This window comes from Panthera onca, chromosome D2 (assembly GCF_046562875.1).
Source record: "Panthera onca isolate mPanOnc1 chromosome D2, mPanOnc1 haplotype 2, whole genome shotgun sequence".
In the NCBI taxonomy this organism is placed as follows: Eukaryota; Metazoa; Chordata; class Mammalia; order Carnivora; family Felidae; genus Panthera; species Panthera onca.
Genome location: NC_138349.1, coordinates 50,689,413 through 50,711,759, shown reverse-complemented (window position 1 = coordinate 50,711,759; position 22,347 = coordinate 50,689,413). Strand labels below are relative to the sequence as shown.

The following is a 22,347-nucleotide window of genomic DNA, read 5'->3' as shown; positions in this document are numbered from 1 at the left end:
CACTGTTTCTCCTCTATGTCCTTGTCTTTTTTATGAAATACTAACTTATTGAACATGCAAACACTCACCCTGGGCATTGATGCAGTGGGCAAAGCAGAGGTACACATGGGATAAAATGCTCATACTGAAGTTTTTCTTGGGCTCCTGAGGGATTCAGCACTGAGGGTCCCTCGATATGACGGCATCCTCTGTTGTGCCTGCAATGCTTGTTGGATGTATAGGACACTGGAAAAGGGGGCCTCTGGTTCTCCTCTGCCCTTTCCCTTTACACTGGTAGGTATGTCTTTCTCTGTATTTTTTTTCAGGTTAGGTAGAATGTACAAATCTGAAACTTCAGGGAATCTTATTTTCTAAAAAAGCAACAACACTGCGACTGTGCAGTGGAATTCATCAGCTCTCATTACAGGATGCCCTCTTTTCTCCCCAGAAGGGGTTGTCTTCTCAGCACTCCTTTGATAACGATGGTACAGTGTGGTATACTTCTGTCTGAGAAAGGTTGAGGGTTCAAAGAAAATGGACATCACATGTTCAACCTCCTGACTCAAAGGACAGGCAAATGGCCAGAAGACCAAGGATGCTCTCTGATGACAGTCGTGAGGGCTCACAAAATTAGAAGCAGAAGACCTGTAAGTCTGATTCGGCAGAATGGACAGGCAGGGACCAGTGGCATGAGTAAAACAGGCCTGGTAGAATCCAATGGGGAATAGTGTGGGCTGTAGCTAAGGGGACCATCGCTCAGCTCTAACCAATTGCTGCTTTGTGGGCATCTGGGAATCTGCTTTGTGACTCTAATCAAAATTAGCTGGAAACCCATATTTTATGTGTAATCTTGTAATTTTAAAACATTGGCAGCAGATTCCATTTAAACATTAAAAACCTTTTGGAAATGCAGAACCTGTCTGTGGGATGGGTGTTGCCTGCTATGTGCTGTTTTGAGACTTCTATGATAGACCCATCATTACAAGCCAAATATCATCAGTCCAGGTACTCGTGCCAAAATATTGTGCTGTTTCTCTTTCTTTCTTCTCTTAAAATGAGTGCACTAGGATGGCACACTGGACAGAAAAATAACCAGAGGTTGAGTTCAGGACTCAATTCAGTGATGGATTTGTCCTTCCATCCAGAACACACAGGAAGCAGTGCCCTTAGGAGGATGCCAGTGGCATCCAAAGGAAGAAGCATCCTCTAACCAGGACTGAAGTGTTTAACCCCGGACTTAGAACCTTGTGGAGTGTGATGTTTTGGACGCAGAATACTCACAGTATGGACGACAGCTTTGCCTGTCTGACTGCTTATTTTATGTCCCTCCCCGGTATCCACTATCTTCCAACCATGATGGCCTTCAACTACTCTCTCAGACAAACCAAACCCAGCTCAGCACCACTGTTCAGCCTTTGCCCTGTTCTTTCTTCTGCCTTGGAAAGCTACTCGCCCTCACCCCCAGGCGCTTTCTTCTTCTGATTTTTTGGTGTCAGCTTCCAAGTGTTCTGTTAAGATAGCTTTACTCTGACCACGGTTGCTAACACAGGTCTCTACACCCATGCAAACTATTTTATGTTCTTCAAATCAGTCTTGCCCATTTCATAGTATTCATTTACTACTACTAGCAGTAATGATAACTACTGTCATTTACATAGTTATCGCCCACTAGAATGAAAGTTCCAACAACAGGAGGGCAGGGTCTTCCTCTTTCTTCTTCACTACTGAATCCTCAGCATCAAAATAGTGCCTGGCATTTAGTTAAGTGCCCAGTGAAGGCATCGATTAGTAACAATGAATGCATATAGAGCTTGTCATGTGCAAAGCACTGCACTAGTCACTTTACAATCTTAACTCATTTAATTATCTCATCAATTCTGTGAGGAAGGTATTATTATTTTTTTTTTGATATTTATTTATTTTTGAGACAGAAAGATAGGGCGTGAGTGGGGGAGGAGTAGAGAGAGAAAGGAAGACACAGAATCCGAAGCAGGCTCCAGGCTCTGAGCTGTCAGCACAGAGCCCAACCCAGGCCTCGAACCCACAAACCGTGAGATCATGACCTGAGCTGAAACTGGAAGCTTAACCAACTGAGCCAAGGTAGTACTGTTATGATCCCAATTTTAAAGATAGGGAAACTGAGGCACAGAGAGGTTAAGGTTACACAGCCATGGTGATTCTGGGCTCTGGATCCAAGCAGTCGGACTCTTAGTTCATGACTTATCTTTTCTGTCTAGGGAGGGTCCAGGTAGAACTCACATTGGGGGTGAGGGATGGGAAGAGTATGTAGCTGTGGAAAAGAAGTCTGAATACTCGCGTGCCAGTTTTAGCTCTAAATACAAAGAGGCTTCCTTTCATCTTTCTCGTCTGTGTGTGACCGGCAAGCTGGTACCACTCTGAAAAACACATTTCTTATTTTTCGGTCGTCTTCCTAGAGGCATCCACCCACAAGCGTAATTACTCCCTCTCATCATGTGTTTCTGCTGCTGATTAGCAGGAGGCAGCCGTGAGGCCATGTCTGCAACATCCCTATCTGTTCAGGAATGCCTGCGATGAATCAAAACATTACTCTTTTAACAAATGAAGCAGGAAGCAGCAGGAGTTGACTTATGAAGGACAATATTCAGGGGATGTTTGGACACATGATTAAATGGCAATTTGGGGGCTAGAAAAAGGAGATCATGGACATCTGAAGAGGTGTGTGTGTAAATGTCGGCATGCTGCTTGTAAGCGAGTGCCTGGGATGAAGCTTACCTCTGGCTCCCGCTGCTTGGAGAGGCCTCAGTTTCTCAATTTACATTCCTGCCAACCCTCTCAGTTCCTTCTAGTTACTGCCTTGGTTCTTGACTAATCTCCTGGTTTTTCATACATGAGGTAGAATGCAAAGAAATCACAGGTAACATTTTTGTCAACTGGGTCTGAGGAACCCGACTCAATTCAAGACCTCACTGTGCAACTTGTTCGTCCCAGACGATGAAAACCAGGCCTGGAATAACTGGATACGCATTTTGACTAATGATTTGAAAAGTCACTGTCAGTAGATTGGTTAAATATGTCCTGCTTCAGGTTTGTGCACGTTATTGCCCAAAAGATCAGACGCTAGAGCTGAAGTGCCTCTCACGGTTCTGGGCCCTCAACGGATGAAGCTGGTGATGAGTACAATGACAGTTACTAGATTCTTGATACCCTTTTTTCCCAGGCTGGAATTCAGAAGGAATGCTGCTGGCAGACCGTAGCATCCATACATGCCTTAGCCACTCTCTCCCAGACACTTCAGTTTGCATTTCAAAGGAGATTAGAGACGGCTTTTTAAAAATTTCAAGCCAACCCACTTTGATTTCTCATCTGAGTTTCCAAGAACTGACTCCCTGGTGGTGCTACAGACAGACAGTTGTGCAGCTCAGATCCAGATGTGCCCCCTACCCCCGCCCTGTGGCTACCGTGGGCCCCTTCAGTTGTGTAGGGGTGAAGTTCTTTGTTGCTTAAAATCAACTTTATTGGTTTTATTGGTACGAAGGGCTGGCTTCATGGGTGTGTGGCCTGTGCAGTCACCCAGGGTCCAGGCTCAGGAGAGCCCCTCACTTGGCTTAAAGCTCTGCTGTCATCATTTTGAAATTCTTAATAATGTATGAAAAGGTGGGCTTGCTAATTATAGAGCTGGTCTTGCCTGGACTATTCGGAATGTCTGACAGGTAGACACATAAATAATTTTATAAATTTGAATTTTTATAAATTGTTGATAGAGTATTTTGTAGTTCTAGGAAAAAAATCTACTGTAAACAGTTTCATCATCTCTTAGTAACAACAATCTTCTGTAATCTCTCTAATTAGGATCAGAAGTCAAATGAAATTTCTAAAGAGATGAATTACAGAAATCCGGCTGAAACTGAAGACCATACAGACAAGTCGGCACTGTATGAGCGTATCCTGTAGCTTCTATCTTCTGGCTTGCTTAAGGTATTTGCCCAAACTGAGCCCAACATCACTAGCAGGTAGAAAGGTTACTCCTGGAACCAGCAGGCAGTCAGAAAGAAATCACAAGTCCTGGGAAACCAAGAGTGCCTTCTCCAGGGACAGTTTTCTCTCCTTCTTGCCTTGGAAAGCTAAGTTATGGCATGATGCCTAGTCAACCTTAATTCAGATGAATATTGTCTCATAATTATTTTTAAACCCATAATTCTAATTTTTTAAATAAGATGTGCTTGCAGTTGGACCACATTCAGAAATACCGAATAACCTAAATTAGTCTTAAAAAGCTTTATGTTTTTTTTCTTTCCTCAAATAGAGGTTCTTCTGGGATCAGCTTTAATGAATAGAGGAGAATAATGCATAATTAGCATATCAGTTGTTTAACACATTCAGGAGAATAGCCTTCTTAAGCACTTTAAGGAATGTATGTGTATAAAAACTCACTGAGCTATGTTTATGGTTTTAATGTGTTCAATAAAACACTTTTTCATGGATTCCTCAAAGCTCAGTTTTTATCCAGCTTGTGTCTGTATTTTCATAAATTGTGAATTTGAGGGCTCCAAAATAAAGAGGCTTTTCTAATAAATAAAGACATTTGGTGGGAACACTTCACAATCCTCAATAATAACCAGAATAGGTTATTATTGTCTGCTTTTTGCCTTTTTTAGTTCAAGATAGCTTCATGAACCGGGGCCTAGTTTTAATTATTTGTTTTTAGTCTCAAAAGTGAAAAAATAATGCCTTGACTGTTTGGTGCATATCAAGTTAGAAAAGAAACCAATGATGCTTTTGACCTCCTCAGCCAGCCCGTCCTCCTCTCTTTGCCACTGCTTCATTCCTTCCTGGCAGCAGAGAACCGGCCAGGCCTGGCCCTCATGCGAGGTCTCCTCCCAGGACTTGCGTTTCAGTGATGGGCAGGGATGGAAGAGACACCCTTGACACCTTGTTCTCTTCCATCTTCTGCTCATATTCAATCTATCTCCAAGTCCTATCAATTTTCCTGACCAACACTACTCAGATGCACCCACTCCCTCCAGCTCCGCCAGCTCTATCCCTGCCCAAGCTTTGATAGCCTCATATGCTCAGACTTCCTGCCGCCATCTTGTTTCCTAAGCCATCCTCCACACACCAGCCAGGACAATCCTCTTAAAACATAAACCTGATCACATGACTTGCCAGCTTAAAACCACCCTTCAATGCCTCCTCATTTACCTTGAGATAAAAAGCAAAGCCATAAAAATGAGTTTTCTGGTCTTGCAGGTCCAAACTTGCCTCGCCCTCCCGTCTCCCTCTTTCACTGTGGCCCAGCTACACAGGCTTTCTTTGGCCTCCTTAAGATTGTCAGTTTCCCTCACCGCCAGGCCTTTGCATTTGCTTTTCTTCTTCAGGGGATGTTCTTCCCACAAAATCTCCCCTCTTCCTTACCTTCCTCACACTTTCAAGAATTCATAACCAAATATTGAGTTAGTTACACAGCAGTCTGACTAACATTGGTATCCCCTTCTAGACTGCAAGCTTTGCATGGTCATGCTCTCCCCGGGAGCTCAAGCTCCGGGCCTAGGCTGCTAACGTTGGAGGTCAGAGATGCTCCAGTCCCATATCCCGCACCCACTCACCGCACTCATGAGCGAGTCCAGGACACTGACTGCAAATGCTGTCCCGCATGCAAATGGCTGCGTGAGGTACAGTTCTGTGTCGGGATCGTCATCATCGTCTTGGTCCAAAAATTGAACATTAGTATCGTTCACTAGAAAAAGTGTAAAATGCGAATTAGCTCCAAAGACCATACACAAACAGTGAAGCCAGAGAAAGAGCAGGCTACTGGTTTAGCAACACTGAAGTCACTGAAAAAGAAAGAAAAGCATGGGAGAAGCTGTAAATGAATCTTGGGGTGGGAGCCAGCAGACTCAATGGACTGCTTCTACGTGATTGTTCAAGCTTCTCAGGCCTGGAGAGCAATGAGTTCAAGCAGCCTTGCTCCCTGGCAGGCCGCCGAACTGCTGGACAGTGCTGGTCAGTCCTTTGGTATAGTTTTAGAATCATGACCGAAGAACACCCTGAAGTGTTTTTCGGTAGCCAAGTCCTTTGAGAGATGAACATATTTCAAGGATGAGTAGCCATGAGTAGCCATGCTGGGATGCTAAGTTTAGCCACAGGAAAAGAAAGCAATTTATTAAGACTGAAGAGCGATAGACTGGGAACACGGCAAAGGCACATAGCAAGGAATTTACCTGCAGGCAGGACCTAGCCCGCCGGGGGTCAGCCTGGGTAGAGCCTGGTGTCCCTAGCCCTGAATCTAGGCACACACTGACAGGCCCTGTCTGACAGACTGTGACCCCAGGTGGGATGGATTCCTGGCTGTCTCCAGCTGCTTGCTGATACAGACTTGCTGTGCATTCCGAGTTGCGTGGGGACGCCCACGTTCTCCCTTTCCCCTTCTAAACAGCTCAATCTTTTATGTGCTTCAGCTAAAGTAGATGCAGCATTTGATGCTGTAGTTCATTTCCATCTGAGGATTCCTCAAGGACTCCTCCGGCAGGCACGTGCAGACTGATTGGCTGTGTCACTGAGATGTCTTTAACTTATTAAAAATTAAATGACAAATTAATTTCCATTCCCATCTTGGCTTCAGAAATTATCAGTTTTGCAGAGCAAGTAATAGGGAAGAAAGTGTGGGGTGGGGGAGGAGATGAGCGCTCATGATTTCTGGAATAATTATGGTGCTTTTAGGAAAAGAATAGATGAGGTTTCCTTTTTTTTGATTCCTTTCTAAATGTATCAGTTGCTAATTCTCTTTCCTAGAGTTATTGTTCTAATTTTTTTTCCTGAAAGTTACTTTTTGGGTAACTTTTTTTAACTTTTGTTTGTTTATCGTATGAGGCAGAATAAATGATAATAGGCTAAGAGGCTAGGCATGGAATTATTTTTAAGTGACACCATCTTGTTTCCCTACAGAAAAATTTTAATGGGGGAACATTTTTGCTCAGCAACACTTGAATTACAGGCTAGTGGGTTAAGGTGCAAAATGCAAGATCTGACAAGTCAGCTTTGAATCTGGGCTCTGTATAAACCCTGTACAAGCAAGGCACTTCATCATTCCATGGCGTAGTTTGTCTGTCTGTAAAATGGGAGAAATAATAGCAGCTCTCATGAGGTTGGCAGGAGGCTCCTATAAGATTGTGTTTGGTGAGCCTGGCCCAGGACCTTGATAGACATCAGCTGCTCTCAGGATTGCCTTTCTGAGTCAATGTTCTGTCCACCTCACTACATTATGAAAATTCCCAGCTTCCCTCTGCCTCTCTCGGAAGCAAGAAAGACCTTGCTGAGAGACCCTACTGGGGCCATATGGTAGCTTTTCCTCTCTTCCCTCCATTTACCCAAAAGTATCTTGGAGGCTACAGTATAGACTTCTTGCTTTGTGGATCAGAAATATGAACTCTGGACAATACTCAGAGGAGTGTGGTTTCAATTACTTAGAATAGCCAAGGACAGCATGTGCACTGACACTCCAAAAGCTATAGCATCTGTTACCTCTTTTCAAGACCACGGGGAACGGGAGGTACTAGACTTGGAGGGGATGTGGCCACAAGTAGGGAGACACGAGTAGATTGTCAGCAAGCCAGGCATTTCAGTCATTGGGAAAGAGCTCCAGGGCAGGAACCAGGGTTCCCTGAAAATCCTGTGTTTTGTTCTGGGATAGTCTCAGAGGGAGAGCAGACAGTGTTATCCAAAGCCTATTTCACAGAACAGTCATTATGTGGATGCTAAGAGGGATTTTTTTTTAAGTCCCTCCCCAAATGTTGTACAGTTTCCTAGAACTGGAAAGCAGGTGAAATAGCTTTAAACAAATTTCCTTCTTGCGGAACTTCTGGGAGCCTTCAATCCACTAACATCAACTGAAACTCTCCAAGTGGGTGAAGACTGGAATACACTACACAGTTTTAAAAACGTGTGTGGTGCTAGCATCCCCTGTGCTTTTTAGAAGGCATTCTACTGGTTGGCATAATGTGGAACGTGACTCAGAACATGAAGGTAAATAGTAGATATGTGTGGGGACGCAGGGAGGCCAAGTGATTGGTGGATGATGGTGTACTTGCAAACGTGGTATGAGCACTAGGAAAACAAGGCTTAAGGCAGAAGGTAAGGATGATGTGAACACACGGAAGGTTCTCTGAGCTCCCAGAAGAGATCTGGTGAGGAACAAAGGCTCAGGAGATTCCATTATGCTAACTGAATGCCTGCATTGTTGCCTCCGATTTGGGCCACCCAGCCTTTTCTTTTCTCTCCTACTAATCACAAATAAAGATATCCTAGTTAGCTGGCGGCACATGAATTCCAAACAGAAAAAGAAATTCCTGGCAGTGATGATTTTGAAGTGCCACTAAAGGTTTCTGAGATGGAGATATCTGGATGAATTTTCCAACCTGCCGTCCCGGCTGCACACGCTCTCTGGGTCTCTCACAACCCTATGGTTCTGAGAAGAGCAATCCCGAAACCCAGGCTTTTAGCCAACTTCTCTAAACATGAAAAAGACACCTCTCCTACTGTTGGAAACAGAAAATAGTGCAATCCTCCTTGACCTGAGTGAATTTGTCCTGATAAATAGCTACGTCTCCAATAATGCAGTGCTGAATGGTGGACAATTTATTCCTTAGTTTCCAGACACCTCACAAGCAAGATTACTGTGTTAAAAGCCTGCTCTCTTATTTTGAAATATATTTGGGGGCCACGAGAATGGCATGTTCGTTTCATTCGTGAGTCATTCGAAGGCAGGTGCTCCCCACCTCTCTATCCACCCCTCTGCAGAGCGGCACATTTGCTGTCTCTATTTAGAAGATCAATCCCCAGTTCTGAGACCTGCTGCTGATGGGTGCCTTTTACAGAGTTATTAACCAAGTCATGGGGAAGTGTGAAGGGCCTGACAAATGTAGTCACGACCAGAACCCTTCATCTTCCCGGTGAGTCCACTCTGAATCTCCCTGAGGCTCTGGGCCAGGCCGGATGGGGGTCAGAGAGCAGGACTGTGCCTCAGTGGTGGCTCACGTCAGCCTTGGCACCCTTCTTGAAATCTTGCCTTTTGTAAGAAAAGGTCCCCTGGGAGCTGGCTGCTTTTTATGGTTTCAGAACCAGAGGTTCTGAGAAAAGGCCTTGTGGTGGTGGGGGGTGGGGAGGCAAATAAAGTCAGAATAAAGGAAAATAAACAGCTGGAGGGAAGGCTCCGTCTTAGGTTTCTTATCTTAAAATTTTTATATTTCTCCTTTGGCTTCCTCTGAGAGCTGTGAAGACATGTCAGTCAAACTGACAGTATGTTGGAAGAGGAATATGAGGGAGAAGGCGGGGAAGCAGGGGGACACATGGAAAAGAAAAAAAAGGAAAAAAAAAAAAGGCCCAGGCCAAAGAAAATGAATTAGAGCAAAGATGCTTTGGAAACAACTGCCAGGTCAGATGGGTGTGATCAAAGGTTTACTGATGCTGTGTGGGGAAAAAAATCATTAAGAAAGGCCAGAACAAGACAGTCGATTCCAACCAGAGCCACAAATAAAACACATTCAAAGCAGTGCCATGGGGTAGTCTTTCTGTTACAGCCGGTGAAATAAAAAAACAAGCCGATGATAGTTGGAAACACCAACCACGGAACAAAAGGAGATACTGATGTGAAGGAAAACAGTGCTTCTTACCCAGTTCAGTTATCATTAGAATGTGCGTCCCACTGTTTTTTTCCTGATTGACTGATACCAAAGGCAACTTGCCAGGTTTAGCTAATTGGATACAGCATTTAAGGGTTGGGGAAAGGGAGTGGAGGAAAGTACAGAAAAAGAAGAGAGTGAGGGAATAACAGAGGAAACATTGTAACGTAAAGAGACCCAGCAACTTAGGTGGTTAGTATTGTCTTGCGGGGAAGACACCACTCAGCAGTTTTGTAAATTCACAAATGGTAGGAAAAACTGTCACAGCCAGGTTAAAAGTTGGGTTCCACTGGCCAATAATCATGGCCCTCCAAACCCCATCCTACTTTAGGCCTGAGTGACATTCACTGCAAATGACCTTTAGCTGAGAAGTTCAACCAGGATAGATTAAATGGAGGGTTATTACACATTAGCCCAACGCCTCCACCCAGTTCTCAAAATGGGTTTGGCTTAGTCCTGAGGCTTTGTACCTCAGTGGGAGGGCTCTGATTGTAGGAGCTGTCTTGAGGTGCTTCCAATGAAAATCACCAGGCAGAGTCCATGGATTATGCCTTTCCTCCTTTGCTCCTCCTTCCCTAATTTATGCCCCAATCTCAAATCCGTCATCTCAAGCTGCTTTGAGAATAGTGACCAGCACGAAGGAAACTGTCTATTCTTCTCAGAGGAAAGATAGATCAGTTTTCCTTTTGGTAATCTGTCACATTGCTACTCATACCTTTCTCCACCTCCCCCCAAACAAACCCTACTAGAGCCCACTATGCTGAAGGAGCTAAGAAATAGGACAACTTCCTCATATCCTACATGGTTGGAAAAGAGTACAAAAAAATCTACCCAAAGCTGACTTTCACCCCTACCTAGTTCAGTGATGATAGGGATGTTGACCCCAGTCGTGATGGATGGTTGGCGTAACATCCCGTGCACTGGGCTGTTATCTGGAGAGGATCTGTCCATTCCTGGAGGTGTGAACCCTAGTGAAAAAGAAAGAGAAGGAAGAAAAGTCAGAGACATGGAAAGCTTGGGAATAATATGAATATTATATATATACATAATAAAAAAAGTAGCTTATGTTTTATTTACAGGTCAACAATTAGCACTCCCAGGATAAGCTCTGATGTGTTGCTTTCATGAAGCACAAAGTAGGAGGCCATTATAAATAATTCTAACCTGCCTTATAGTTCCCGAAAAATGAGTCTCGACACCAATTACTGATCTTGCTCATAGATTTTTGTTCCCCTCTCCCTCTAGGCAGACAAGAAGACTGTACTCTGTGCTTCTGTGTGACACAGGAGATGCTTTGGCCCATGAAAAGTGAACAGAACAATGTACACCATCACTTCTGTTACAAATATCTGACTTGACTTTCTGCCTCTTTTTCCAGACTGTGGCAACCATGGGAATATGGGTTACTATGGAGATGAAGGCTGGGCAGCAGCCCTGGACAGTAACCTAGACCCAAAAGCATTCGGAGTGAGTGAAAAGGTGATCTGTGTTGCTTTAAGACACCAGGGTTTGTGTGGTTGTTGTTACCACAGCATAACCTAACCTATCCTGACTATTATCTTAAACCAACTGATTACTTATTCTCTTGCCAGTGAGTGACTCAAGCCAGGGTTTTTGATAGGTTCTGGCCAAAGGGAAATGGGAGGAAATTTGTCGGGGACTTTTAGGAAGTGTTTCTTTGCTATTAAAAAGAGTCACATACAAAGAGATTCTCTTTTAATTCACTAGACATTGCTCTGGTACCTGTAGTGCCTAGAACTATGGCAGCCATCTTGCAACAAGGATGGGCACCAGCTGAGGACCAACTAAATGACATTGGCTGAACTGAATGATGGACAGCCTTAATGATAGAAAGAAATATCCTTGAGTTCCCAAATTAACCAGCCCTAGAGCCAAAACCAATTGACCTCAGGATTCTTACTACGTGAGACTTTATACACAGTATATACAAATGAGATTTTAATATACAATATGATGAGATTATGTATACATTTTATATATAATAATTATATATAATATGTATGTGTGTGTATATATATACATATATATGTATACACACACACACACACACACACATATATATATATATATATATATATATATATATACACATATATATATAATTTCTTATGGTAAAATATCCTGAGGTAGGATAGATTGGTTTTGTACACACACACACACACACACACACACAATTTAAGATCCTGACTTTCTTATAACATTTTCTTTTCTTTAGTTTACTTCATTGTAAGAATATAGTACATAAGACACATAACATACCAAATGTAGGTTAATCGATTATTTATGCTATCAGTAAGGCTTTCAGTCACCAGTAGGCTATTAGTAGTTAAGTTTTTGGGGACTCAAAAGTTACACATGGATTTTCAACTGTGCAGGAGGGCTGGTACCCCTAAACTTCCTTCATTGTTCAAAGGTCAATTGTACATATTTTTCCTTTTTGTTTAAGCCAAAAATGAGGAATTTGGTTTTGTTTTGTTTTTACTTGCAGCTGAAATCATCCTGACTGCTGCATATGCCACGAGCTTATAGTGGACCCTTGAACCTCCCAGCGTGCCTAACACAGACTTCATAAGGTAAACATGGGCATAGTAAATTGGAAAGTAGCCTACTTGGTTTCTGATTTTTGCAGTTTGAGCTTCTCAGACCCAAATCCCGAGTACATACAAGAATGAGCCTGGCCTAACCATAAGTTCAAATTTAGTGAGGGTGAGAAATCATCCCAGCTAGGCTTAATGGCTGCCTCTTTAAGGATGTGCATAGAGACCTATAAACCTGAGACATTTATTTACCTCAATATATTCATTTGGTGAAAATTAATTTTATCAAGTAAAACACCTGGTAAGTGGTACCAAGAGCTCCATGCTGGTTGTTGAGACCCAATCTCCTCCCCAACCTTACAGGACAGGCAGATAGACGTTCACATTTTCTTTGGTTTCTCTTCTTTGCCCTTGGTGGATTGGCTATACAGACTTATCAATGAATTAGGGGCTTATAGATACAGAGTCACTTGCTAAGTTCCCAAGGACAAAATTCCAAAAAGATTGTGTGGCAACATGCCCAACTTACTCTCCAGGAACGTAGCAAGGTTGGATTCACTCTGGTTTATGGTATGTGTGAAGCTCTATCTATCAGGAATGAAATGACAGGTGCTCAATAATTGCCTGTTGTTTTGGAGGTGCATAATGCATGAAATGCCAGAAAAATATGAAAGGGTTTTTTCCTATTTTCTGCTCGCTCGTGTATAAATTTTATACTATGGAATGCCATACTTTCAGAAGGAAAAAAAAAGTTTTATTTACTCTTCATTCTCTGATTGCACTTAATTTTATTCATTGTGTTGATAGACTGTGCACAGGGGAAGTAATTTCAAATGACAATGCAGTGTCCATCTTTCTAAACTTTGGAATGCGTGTTTTTCAGCCAACCGCATCGCCGAGAACATGCATTTTAAAGGCTAGCTGTTTTCTTCCCCAGAATAGCGACGGGGAAAACTAAACTGTTTTCATCAGAAGTTTCATTCAAAAGCATGAAAAACTGCAAGTGGCAGCTGTGCGGATTCAGTGGATGTGACGTTTTTGAATTTCTTCAACTTGACAAGTAAACACTTTAAATCGGTAATGCTATATGCATAATACATGGCCTGTATTTTGACATCCATCATCAAATGCTGACTTGAGAAAATACGGGTTTGTACGTCAAGGAATAGCACCCATAAAACAGGGAGAAATGCAGGTCACACGGTATTAGGAAAACTGTATTTCATTACAGAACCCGCAACAAGCCAAAGCATCCTTTTATTTTATCTTATTTAAAGATTCCATTTTCAGCTGTGAAAAGACTCAACTCCTTTGCATGAAACCTTCATTTAGAAATGACATGCTTGCCTCATAGGCCTATTCCATTTTGCTTTCATATTCCATTTTCCCCTTCAGTCGCCAAGCCTGGTTCCATTAGCATCTGCAACTGACAAACTATGGTGGGTGTCCAAAGACATCTCTCCATTAAAAGTCCTTCTCTCTCCTATGCATAACCCCAAGAGCAGGGTGCTTTTGTTGGCAAGAAAACTTCAGCAATGATAATGTCTCTTTTTCTTTTGCTAGTTTTCTAGCCACACATTTTTGAAAGCAAAAAGCAAAGACAAAAGAAACAGATTTCATCTTTTTCCTGTTCCTTTCCTGTAGAGTTGTGTTGAAGATAAACAGAATTCGTTAACATTGTTCTCTCAGAGGTCCTAATATGGGAAAATTGTGGTTTGAAATGGCAGGACTGACCCAGATTCCCTAAATGACCTTGGAGAAAAGAGTAATTCAGGCACCTTCCTTCAGAAGAGATGAGGCAATCCGGCCCTTAATGACATTTGATGGCATCTACCCCATTCATCATAGCAGCAGTTGATAAAGGGACAGGTCCAAATTGTGTCCACATTTCTTGATTGTCTTGCTCCCCACCATTACTGTTTGCTGCAGTGGATACATCTTTGGTTGAACTTGAAGTCTCTCTCCATAAAACAGTGCTCCAGTTATGCATGTGAACGTGCTGGCACATGGAACCTACTCCAGGGATCATAATCTACACCTGGAGAAGAGTGAAACTGGCAAACTCTTTCATTAGTTAAACTAACACTTGCGAAATTAATTTTAGAAACCAGCACTTATTTTGCCAGAAGAGGTGACTAAGAATATTGGCATCAGAGAGATAGGATGAGAAGTTCTCAACCAGGAAAGGATTTGAGTTCAATCACCTACAGCCCATGCTCTTACCAAGATGGTCTTCTGATTCTTTAGATGTGCCCCCATTCTCTCTGTTAAGCATGGACACAAGAGGCAAGTTTGAGGTTACAAATGACTTCCAAAGATTACCTGATCTCCTAAAATTGAAGGCCCTTCCCCATTCTAATCCTCAGGGCCGGATGTAAGGGCCTGATGTTACCTTTCCATTCTTTTGGCATTAGGCATAAATGGGACCAACATTGCCCCTCTGCTAAACATGCTCACTTCACATGCTGTATGAGAACTTTAGGACAGAGACTGGGTTTTCCATCTTTTTAAAACTTTCCCAGATCAAGCCATACAGAGAAAGACAGATACCATATGTATTCACTCTTATGTGGATCCTGAGAAACTTAACAGGAACCCATGGGGGAGGGGAAGGAAAAAAAAAGAGGTTAGAGTGGGAGAGAGCCAAAGCATAAGAGACTCTTAAAAACTGAGAACAAACTGAGGGTTGATGGGGGGGGAGGGAGGGTAGGGTAAGTGATGGGTATTGAAGAGGGCATCTTTTGGGATGAGCACTGGGTGTTGTATGGAAACCAATTTGACAATAAATTTCATATATTAAAATAAATAAATAAATAAAACTTTCCCAGATCGTCTTTGGAATTCCCGGCCTGTAGACAAGAAACAGTGTGGAATGGTTAGAAGTATGGACTTTGAAGTCAGATGTCTTGGGTTCAAGTACTGACTCATCTACTTATGAGCCACATAACTGTGAGCATAGCTCTGACTCTCTGCAAGCCTCTGTTTCATTGTATATACACTGGAAGTGTCTCCTACATAGGACAATTAGAAGGATAAAATGAAATAGTGTATTAAAAACATTTAGTATAATGTCTAGTATAAAGCAAGTACTCAAACACTGGACAACTGATGTTACTGTTTCACTGGGTACACAATAAATATTTGTGGATAGGTGCAGCATCCAGTGCCACTTGTTCCCTATGGATAAAGAATTGAGGAAGGTTTGACATATTTTCTAGAAAGAATTTTCACATAGAGAAAACCATAGAAAAGTAAAGGGAAGGCAATGAGCAGTGTGAATACATTTTGGTAGAAATAATCAGATGAATTCAGTGATAAAAATGAATTCCAATATATCTAAGGAATGAAGATTTTGTGTATGGATGGTTAGGATTTTTTTTATTTTTTATTAAAAAAATTTTTTTTGTTAACGTTTATTCATTTTTGAGAGACAGAGCATGAGTGGGGGAGGGGCAGAGAGAGAGGGAGACACAGAATCTGAAGCAGGCTCCAGGTTCTGAGCTGTCAGCACAGAGCTCCACGCGGGGCTCCAACTCACGAACTGTGAGATCATGACCTGACCGAAGTCGGATGCTCAACCGACTGAGCCACCCAGGCACCCTGGTTAGGATTTTTTTTTAAGTATGGGGAAAACTGGGGGCCAGTTGATAAGAAAGACTAGGAAAGTTTCTTAATTCCTTATAGCAACTGTAGAATCTCTCTGGAGACTTCTTTTTCCAGATGTAATCTCCCACTTATTTTTTATTTATGTTTATATATTTTTTAGTTTGAGAGAGAGAGAACACAAGCAGGAGCGAGGGGCAGAGGGAGACAGAAAGAGGGAAGAGAGAGAGAGAGAGAGAGAGAGAGAGAGAGAGAGAATCTTAATCAGGCTCCACACTCTTCATGGAGCTCCACACAGGGCTCGATCCCATGACCCTGGGATCATGACAGGAGTCAGATGCTCAACCAACTGAGCCATCCAGGTGCCCCTCCCACTTTTCTTAATTATTTAGGGATATAAACTCCTCTCTTGAGTTCTAAGGCTCCTAAAATGGCTTTTGCTACTCTCTGCTTTCTTTTCCAGTATTTGTGTTCCTAACCATATGTGCTACTGTTACGTTCAGATGAACAGAATCAGCAGCGTGTGATGTTCTTTTCATGTTATTAATTATTCCAGGAGCTGGCAGCACTCAGCCCCTGCCAGGGAAGTTATCTTAAGTAATTTAAGTGACATTTAGTTAAATTAGACAAGGCCATTTCAGTTAGGGTGGCTTCCAGTTAAAGAATTTAACAAACATTTGGGCTATTCCTAAGAAGTTGAAGGAGAAGAGACAGAAAGGGGATAAAAAGGAGATCAGCCAGGTGTCATTTTAAAAATCAATTGTTTTGGGTACCTACTGCATGCATGCATCTATGTGCAGCGTCCAAGAGACACCATGTGGTTGTAGGGGAAAAAAAAAAAAGCTGTGGCTCAGACAAGATCTACCATAGGGAATGCTAGAAATGGGTGGGATTCCAGGATAATGCAGAGGTGAGTGCATTAGAAAGTGAGAAAGACTCAACATCACTGTCTATATGGAATTCAAAACAAAAGTTCTAGATTTAGACTGATTAAGATAATTAGGCATGAAGAAAATAAGTTTCAAAAGAACCTCAAGAAAAAAAAAAGCCAACATTTATTGAGTGCTTACTATATTCTAAACTCTATTCATGGAGTAACTTTAGTTCTCAAAACCATCTTATGTAGATAAAACTATTTGGCAGACGAAGAAACTAAAGCACAGAGAAGGTAAGTAATCAGCCCTGGGGCACACATCTAGGAATTAGCAGATCTCACATTTGCACCCAAGGGAATTGAAATGAAATGCCATGACTTACAAGATGTGTTATAGCTGCACTAAGAGCTTTTCATGGGCCACCTCATTTATTCCTCTGAACAACCCTATGAATGTAGGCACTGTTAACATCCCCATTTTGTAGATAAGGAAAATAAGATTCAGAACAGTCCAAGAACTTCCTCAAACACAACCAGTTAAGAAACGGAGGCTCTGGGAGTTGAGCCAGGCAGTCTGACGTCACAGCCCATGGATAACCATGCCCATGTTGCCTTCTCCCTGTGTGAGATGCTCCCTCCTTCTCAGGGGCTGATCCAGGCAGGTAAGTTGGAGGCCTGAGCCAGTCCTACTCTTTTGCTGTTTTCACTTTTAAACAATAGCAGATAACAACTGGGACCCATTGTAGTTATGCCTAACTTGCTTTGGTACAGTAGCATGCACAATTTGGTACATATAATAAATGCTTTATTACAGTCCTTTTCCATGGGGGAAAACACAAAGTACTTTCTAAATCTCCCCTAGTTAAATCCCCAAGCCTTTTCAGGGAGAGAGAGAGATGGAAATTCTTATCAATCACCTCCCCTAGAATAGATGGAGAAATGAAGGTAAGTGCCTCTCCCGCCCCCATAGATTTAACATAAAGGAATTGGTTCAAATGGTGGGCCAAATTATCTTTTATTGTGTGCATATAAATGATGGTTAGAAATCCATATGCTACGTTAAACTAGGGAAATAAATTAGGCCAAGTCATCTAGGTTTGCTGAGACAGGTATTCAATATGAAGTTGTAAAAGGAAAAGATCACCGTTAAAAATGATCTATAAAGACATGTTAAAATCAAGAGAAACATCTCATATTACATCATCTATGAGATGAATTAAATTTCCTGTTAATGCCAGGCAAAAAAAAAAAGAAAAAAAATCCCAAAGTGAAATGTCAGATGAAGTGAAGATCAATAAAAATATTTTGATAAGTAAATGCAACAATGCTATTTAACACATGATTGGCAACTGTTGAAACATAAATTATCCAAATTTCCCATTGCTGCTTATGGGAAAATTATGCAGATTAGAACTTGATTAGGCTTATATCATGAGACTCAATTTGGACTTTTAATCTATTAAGCTCCAATAAATGAGGCATCTGAATAGCTCCCCTGAGCAAGAACAGTAATAGCCACAGCAGTGATTTTGCAGTATGTATTCCAACAAATTCTTCAGCAGCTGAAGTCAAGAAAATTCCACCTACAGAAGCACAATTGCTTTCTAACTTATAGGGGGAAAATCTACATGCCTAGGCTTGATTTGGAAGATAGATTTTTGGAAAAGTCTGCAAGAGCAACCTGTCCAGAGAAAGCCTCAGTTTAACCTTGTAACAGGGTTTCCCACAAAGTTGGAGTCCTAGAGTCATGAAGGCCAGGCAGCTGACCAGTGTTGACTCAATAAAAAACAATGATTTACTGAGGCGGCATCTTCTGACCCTGTCCGAAGGGTACTCCCACCCTTACTTTTCCCTTCGGAGCCTGAGGTGTGCTAGCCTGAGACAGGGCGCTGGAGGGCAATGTTGGGGAGCTGTGTGGATGGGGGGGAAATTTCAACCAAAAACTCACGTGCTTGGAGTCGATTGGGTCTCCTTTGCCTCTTTACCAATCACTCTATGCTAGAGATTCAAGAGCTTTAGAAATCCTCTAATCAATCTCTCCATTTCAGAGATGAAGAAACCAAGGCTCAGAGCAAAGAAGTTACTGTGCCCAAGGTCACAGAACCAGTTGGTGGCAGAAGAAGGACAGTTGATTATCTGCTCTCTTCCAAGTCCTTCTCCACATAAGGAACCCATTCCACAGTGTTTGGTGGGGAGAGGGAGAGGGCAACCCTGTCCCCAGCCTGGCACAGAAGTGACAACATGAAGCCAGTGTGACTTCACAGGCCCATCATCCTGGGCACACAGCTGGTTTAAGATGAACCTGTCCCCCGAGCTGGGGCCAAGCCATGTTCTCCCCATCTCTCTCTGATGTAAAAGATGTTAAAGATGTTGTTGTTGCAAAGCCAGAAGGAGGTAAGTATGGGGCTGTGGGTGACCATTTAGCCCACGATGGGGCAAACAAGTCAAGAGGGGAAGAGGATGAGACAGAGTTCTGACATCACTCAAGCTCATGGGCTCACATGTCTGAAGCCATGGGCACCTCAGTTCTATGACTCCCTTTTTATTTAAGCCTTTTTGAGTTGAACCTCTATGTTTTCCAACCAAAATGTTCCAAATGGTACAGGACCCAAATATCTGTTTGCATGGTGAAATAGCTCATGCATGTCTGATGTTGTATTAAAACAAATGGTTGTATCTTTCTTTATTCAAGCTTTCCTTTTCACTTCCAGTGACCAAGCACAAGACGTGGGTCGGCGTCACCCTCCATTTCCTCTATTCACAGTAAGTGACATTGATATTTTTAACAGTATTTTTTTCTAGAGACTGTGTTCGATGAATGCCTTGGGCAGTTGGCTCACCCATTGTGTAAAATACCTCACTTTTTTTAGAGTTTGTGTTTTGGGTCTGAATCAAACCAAAGCAGACTAAACCAACCAACCAACCAACCAACCAACCAACCCACGTTCTCATAGCTGTTTGCTCATTAAGTTTCATTACGCAGAAAATTTCCTTTTAAAATAAGCCTAAAGAGCTTACTGTTTCCAGTATCTATCTCTCAAAGGAAAGAGGGAAGGAAGGAAGGAAGGTAGGAAGGAAGGAAGGGAGGGAGGGAGGGAGGAGGGAAGGAGAGAGGGAGGGGAAAAAAATTAGTCACAACTCAAACACAACTAAGACCACAGATTTGGAAATAAACCTAAGATTCATATGGTCTAATGTCTTCACTTGCCCCTGAGCTCATAGTGTCATAGTGAATTTTCCACAACTTCTCAATTGCTTTTTACCCTCTCTGAATTCATCTTACAACTTAAAAATAAGATTAACTTTGGCGATACGAATCAAATGAGTTAAAATTTTATGTGCCCTTTGGCCTAAGCAATTTCACTTCTAAAAATATGCACATACAGTCATAATTTCTTCACATTAAAGATCTGGTTGCAACAGTCTTCATTTGTGGTTATTAAGTAACAATGTTAAGTTGAAAACAATAGGCATGTTCAGTATTAGGAAACTGATTATGAGAAGTATGATCCACTAAACATAAAGCAGAAAAATATTTACTAACATAGAAAATGGTCATGGTAAAATATTTGTGGAAAAACACAGGTCATATACTAATATATACGATCCCTTTTTGAGGGGGAAATATTCATATCTACAGAAGCAAGACTAGTATGTCAATACTAATATGTCCAAGTGGTAAAGTATGAAGAATGTGTGTTTTCTTCTTTTTGTTTATATGTAGTTGCTAAATTTTCTTAAATGAATATATTTTATTTGTGCAATGAGAAAAAATGATCAATGGATAATTATCAAAATTATAGATTGATAAAAGAAAAGAGCTTGAAACCTTAAAACTTCATGTGATCTTTATGAGTTGAGAGCAGCTGGTTGGATATGGTAGATGGACTCATCCTGTTGAGCGACACAGATCTTAAATGTTATTTTTGAGATCCTCAGTTTGAGGAAACGGAGGTTCTGGGGTGGAAATAACAAGTTGAAGTTTACACATTAAAAAGCGAGTCTTCAAGGATCCCGTTTTCTGCTATGCCAACCTCCAATCACTTTACAAGAGCCACTCAAACTCAGAGAAAGGATGGCTAATGCTCACAGGGCTCTAAAGAGCACTGGACTCATGGTCAAGGGGAGGAACAGTCAGAAGTGGTTTCCAACACAGAGGAAACTGTGTTTCCAACACAGTGGCACCTGCTGATTCTCATCCCTGCTCCCACCAAGGCTCACTCACTTCAGAAATGCCGTCTCCTCTCTTCTCTTCCAACCCAGCTCCCACCCCTCCTTCACCTCCTCCAGGAAGCCTGCCTTGACTAACTTCTCTCCCCCCTTCAGATACTTCCTGAAGATGTCTTTTTCGATACTTTTCCCGTTTTCTTTATTTATTATTTTAAACTGAGCAAATAAATCACTAGTAATTATAAACTAATCACTACATTCTAATGTTTAAATGTTTTTTAAGTGTCTTTAATGTGTCCTATTTTTAGTCTTCCTACTTATCGGATTCTTCATTTCGATATGGCATGGACTATGTCAGCCTTTTCTTTATTACTATTATTAATTCCTAATTCCTATTCTGGACCCTCCCTCTTTGCTGCCACCACAATAGGTCAAAGGCTGTTTTGCCACTAATATAGGGTTCCCTCTTTCATGCCGGATCCTGTTTCCAGTAAACGAGACGTGTGCTATGCCAGGGAAAAGGTAGACGTATACATTGTGAGACAGTGATATGCAGCGGATACTAATAAAACACACAGAAACCTCCCCTGTGTTTTCTCATTTTGTTTCCATTACATCAATTTTTTTCTCCCCCTTTTGTGAGCATTAATCAAAGAAATGCAAAGAGCTCATTAAAGTGATAGATTGACTGAAAATGTAACCACCTTTACATTATAAACAGTTTCTTTATGTTCTCAATGCTATGGGCTTTGTTATTCAGCATTTGTCATGTAGTTCAAGTGTCCGTTTACTTTTAAAACACCAAATGCCAAATGGGCCCCAGTTGTTTGGTTTAATGGGAACCAACGGCCAGCATAGCAAAAACCAGAGCTAGGAAATCACAGGCAAACTAAAACATCCGTATCTTAAGAGCACAGAAAATTAAGGAGCTGTAAGAGATGGCTTTGCCAAGTGATCCAAGGGAACACAGTTCAGGAAAAGCAGAATCCCATCTCCGGCAACTTTCTCTGTCAGAGACAGCTGTCTCTGAAAGGTTCTCAAGACAGGACGCCTGGCCTGAGAGAACAGTCCACGTTCTAAACATTTGAAAGTCCTTTAAAAGAAAGCACAGTAAACTTTTTTCTTTTAAGTTTTAAAGGCTTTCCTGCATACATGTTCAGGCTGGCAGATGAATATATAACTAGGATCAGGTATTCCCAATCCACACCAATCTTCACTAAAGAAGATGTTGATTGGTGCTAATTTGATTTTGAAAAGTCATTTACACCATGATCAATATCCCTTGACCATAATCTGAAATGAACCATAACACTGTGGTTGAAAACTTGAATTCTGGAGCTAGACTGCGTTCGTGTGAGTGCTACCTTGTTCAGTTTCTAGTTTGTGATTTGGGGAAATTTTCTTAAATTCTGCGTCTCAGTCTGTTCATCTGTAAAGTGGGAGAGTAGTACGTCATGAAGATTAAATAAGTTAAATAATACAGGTAAATTGCTTACAAGAGTGCCTG

The 22,347-nt window shown here is 41.8% G+C and overlaps 1 protein-coding gene across 15 annotated transcripts in view; it reads right to left on the bottom strand.

The window, feature by feature from the left end:
- The window catches only part of KCNMA1 (potassium calcium-activated channel subfamily M alpha 1), a 727,105-nt gene that overhangs the window by 29,580 nt on the left and 675,178 nt on the right, over window positions 1-22,347 (bottom strand). For 9 of the 15 annotated variants that reach the window (XM_078434452.2, XM_081790522.1, XM_078434439.2 and 6 more), the window contains 2 exons: window positions 10,490-10,603; window positions 5,565-5,695 (listed from right to left, as the gene is read on the bottom strand). In XM_078434452.2, coding sequence (XP_078290578.1) covers window positions 5,565-5,695; window positions 10,490-10,603 — 245 coding nt within the window. Of the gene's footprint in view, window positions 1-5,564; window positions 5,696-9,626; window positions 9,708-10,489; window positions 10,604-22,347 lie in introns of all 15 variants that reach the window. The other 6 variants (XM_081790521.1, XM_078434451.2, XM_078434443.2 and 3 more) reach the window with 1 other exon arrangement.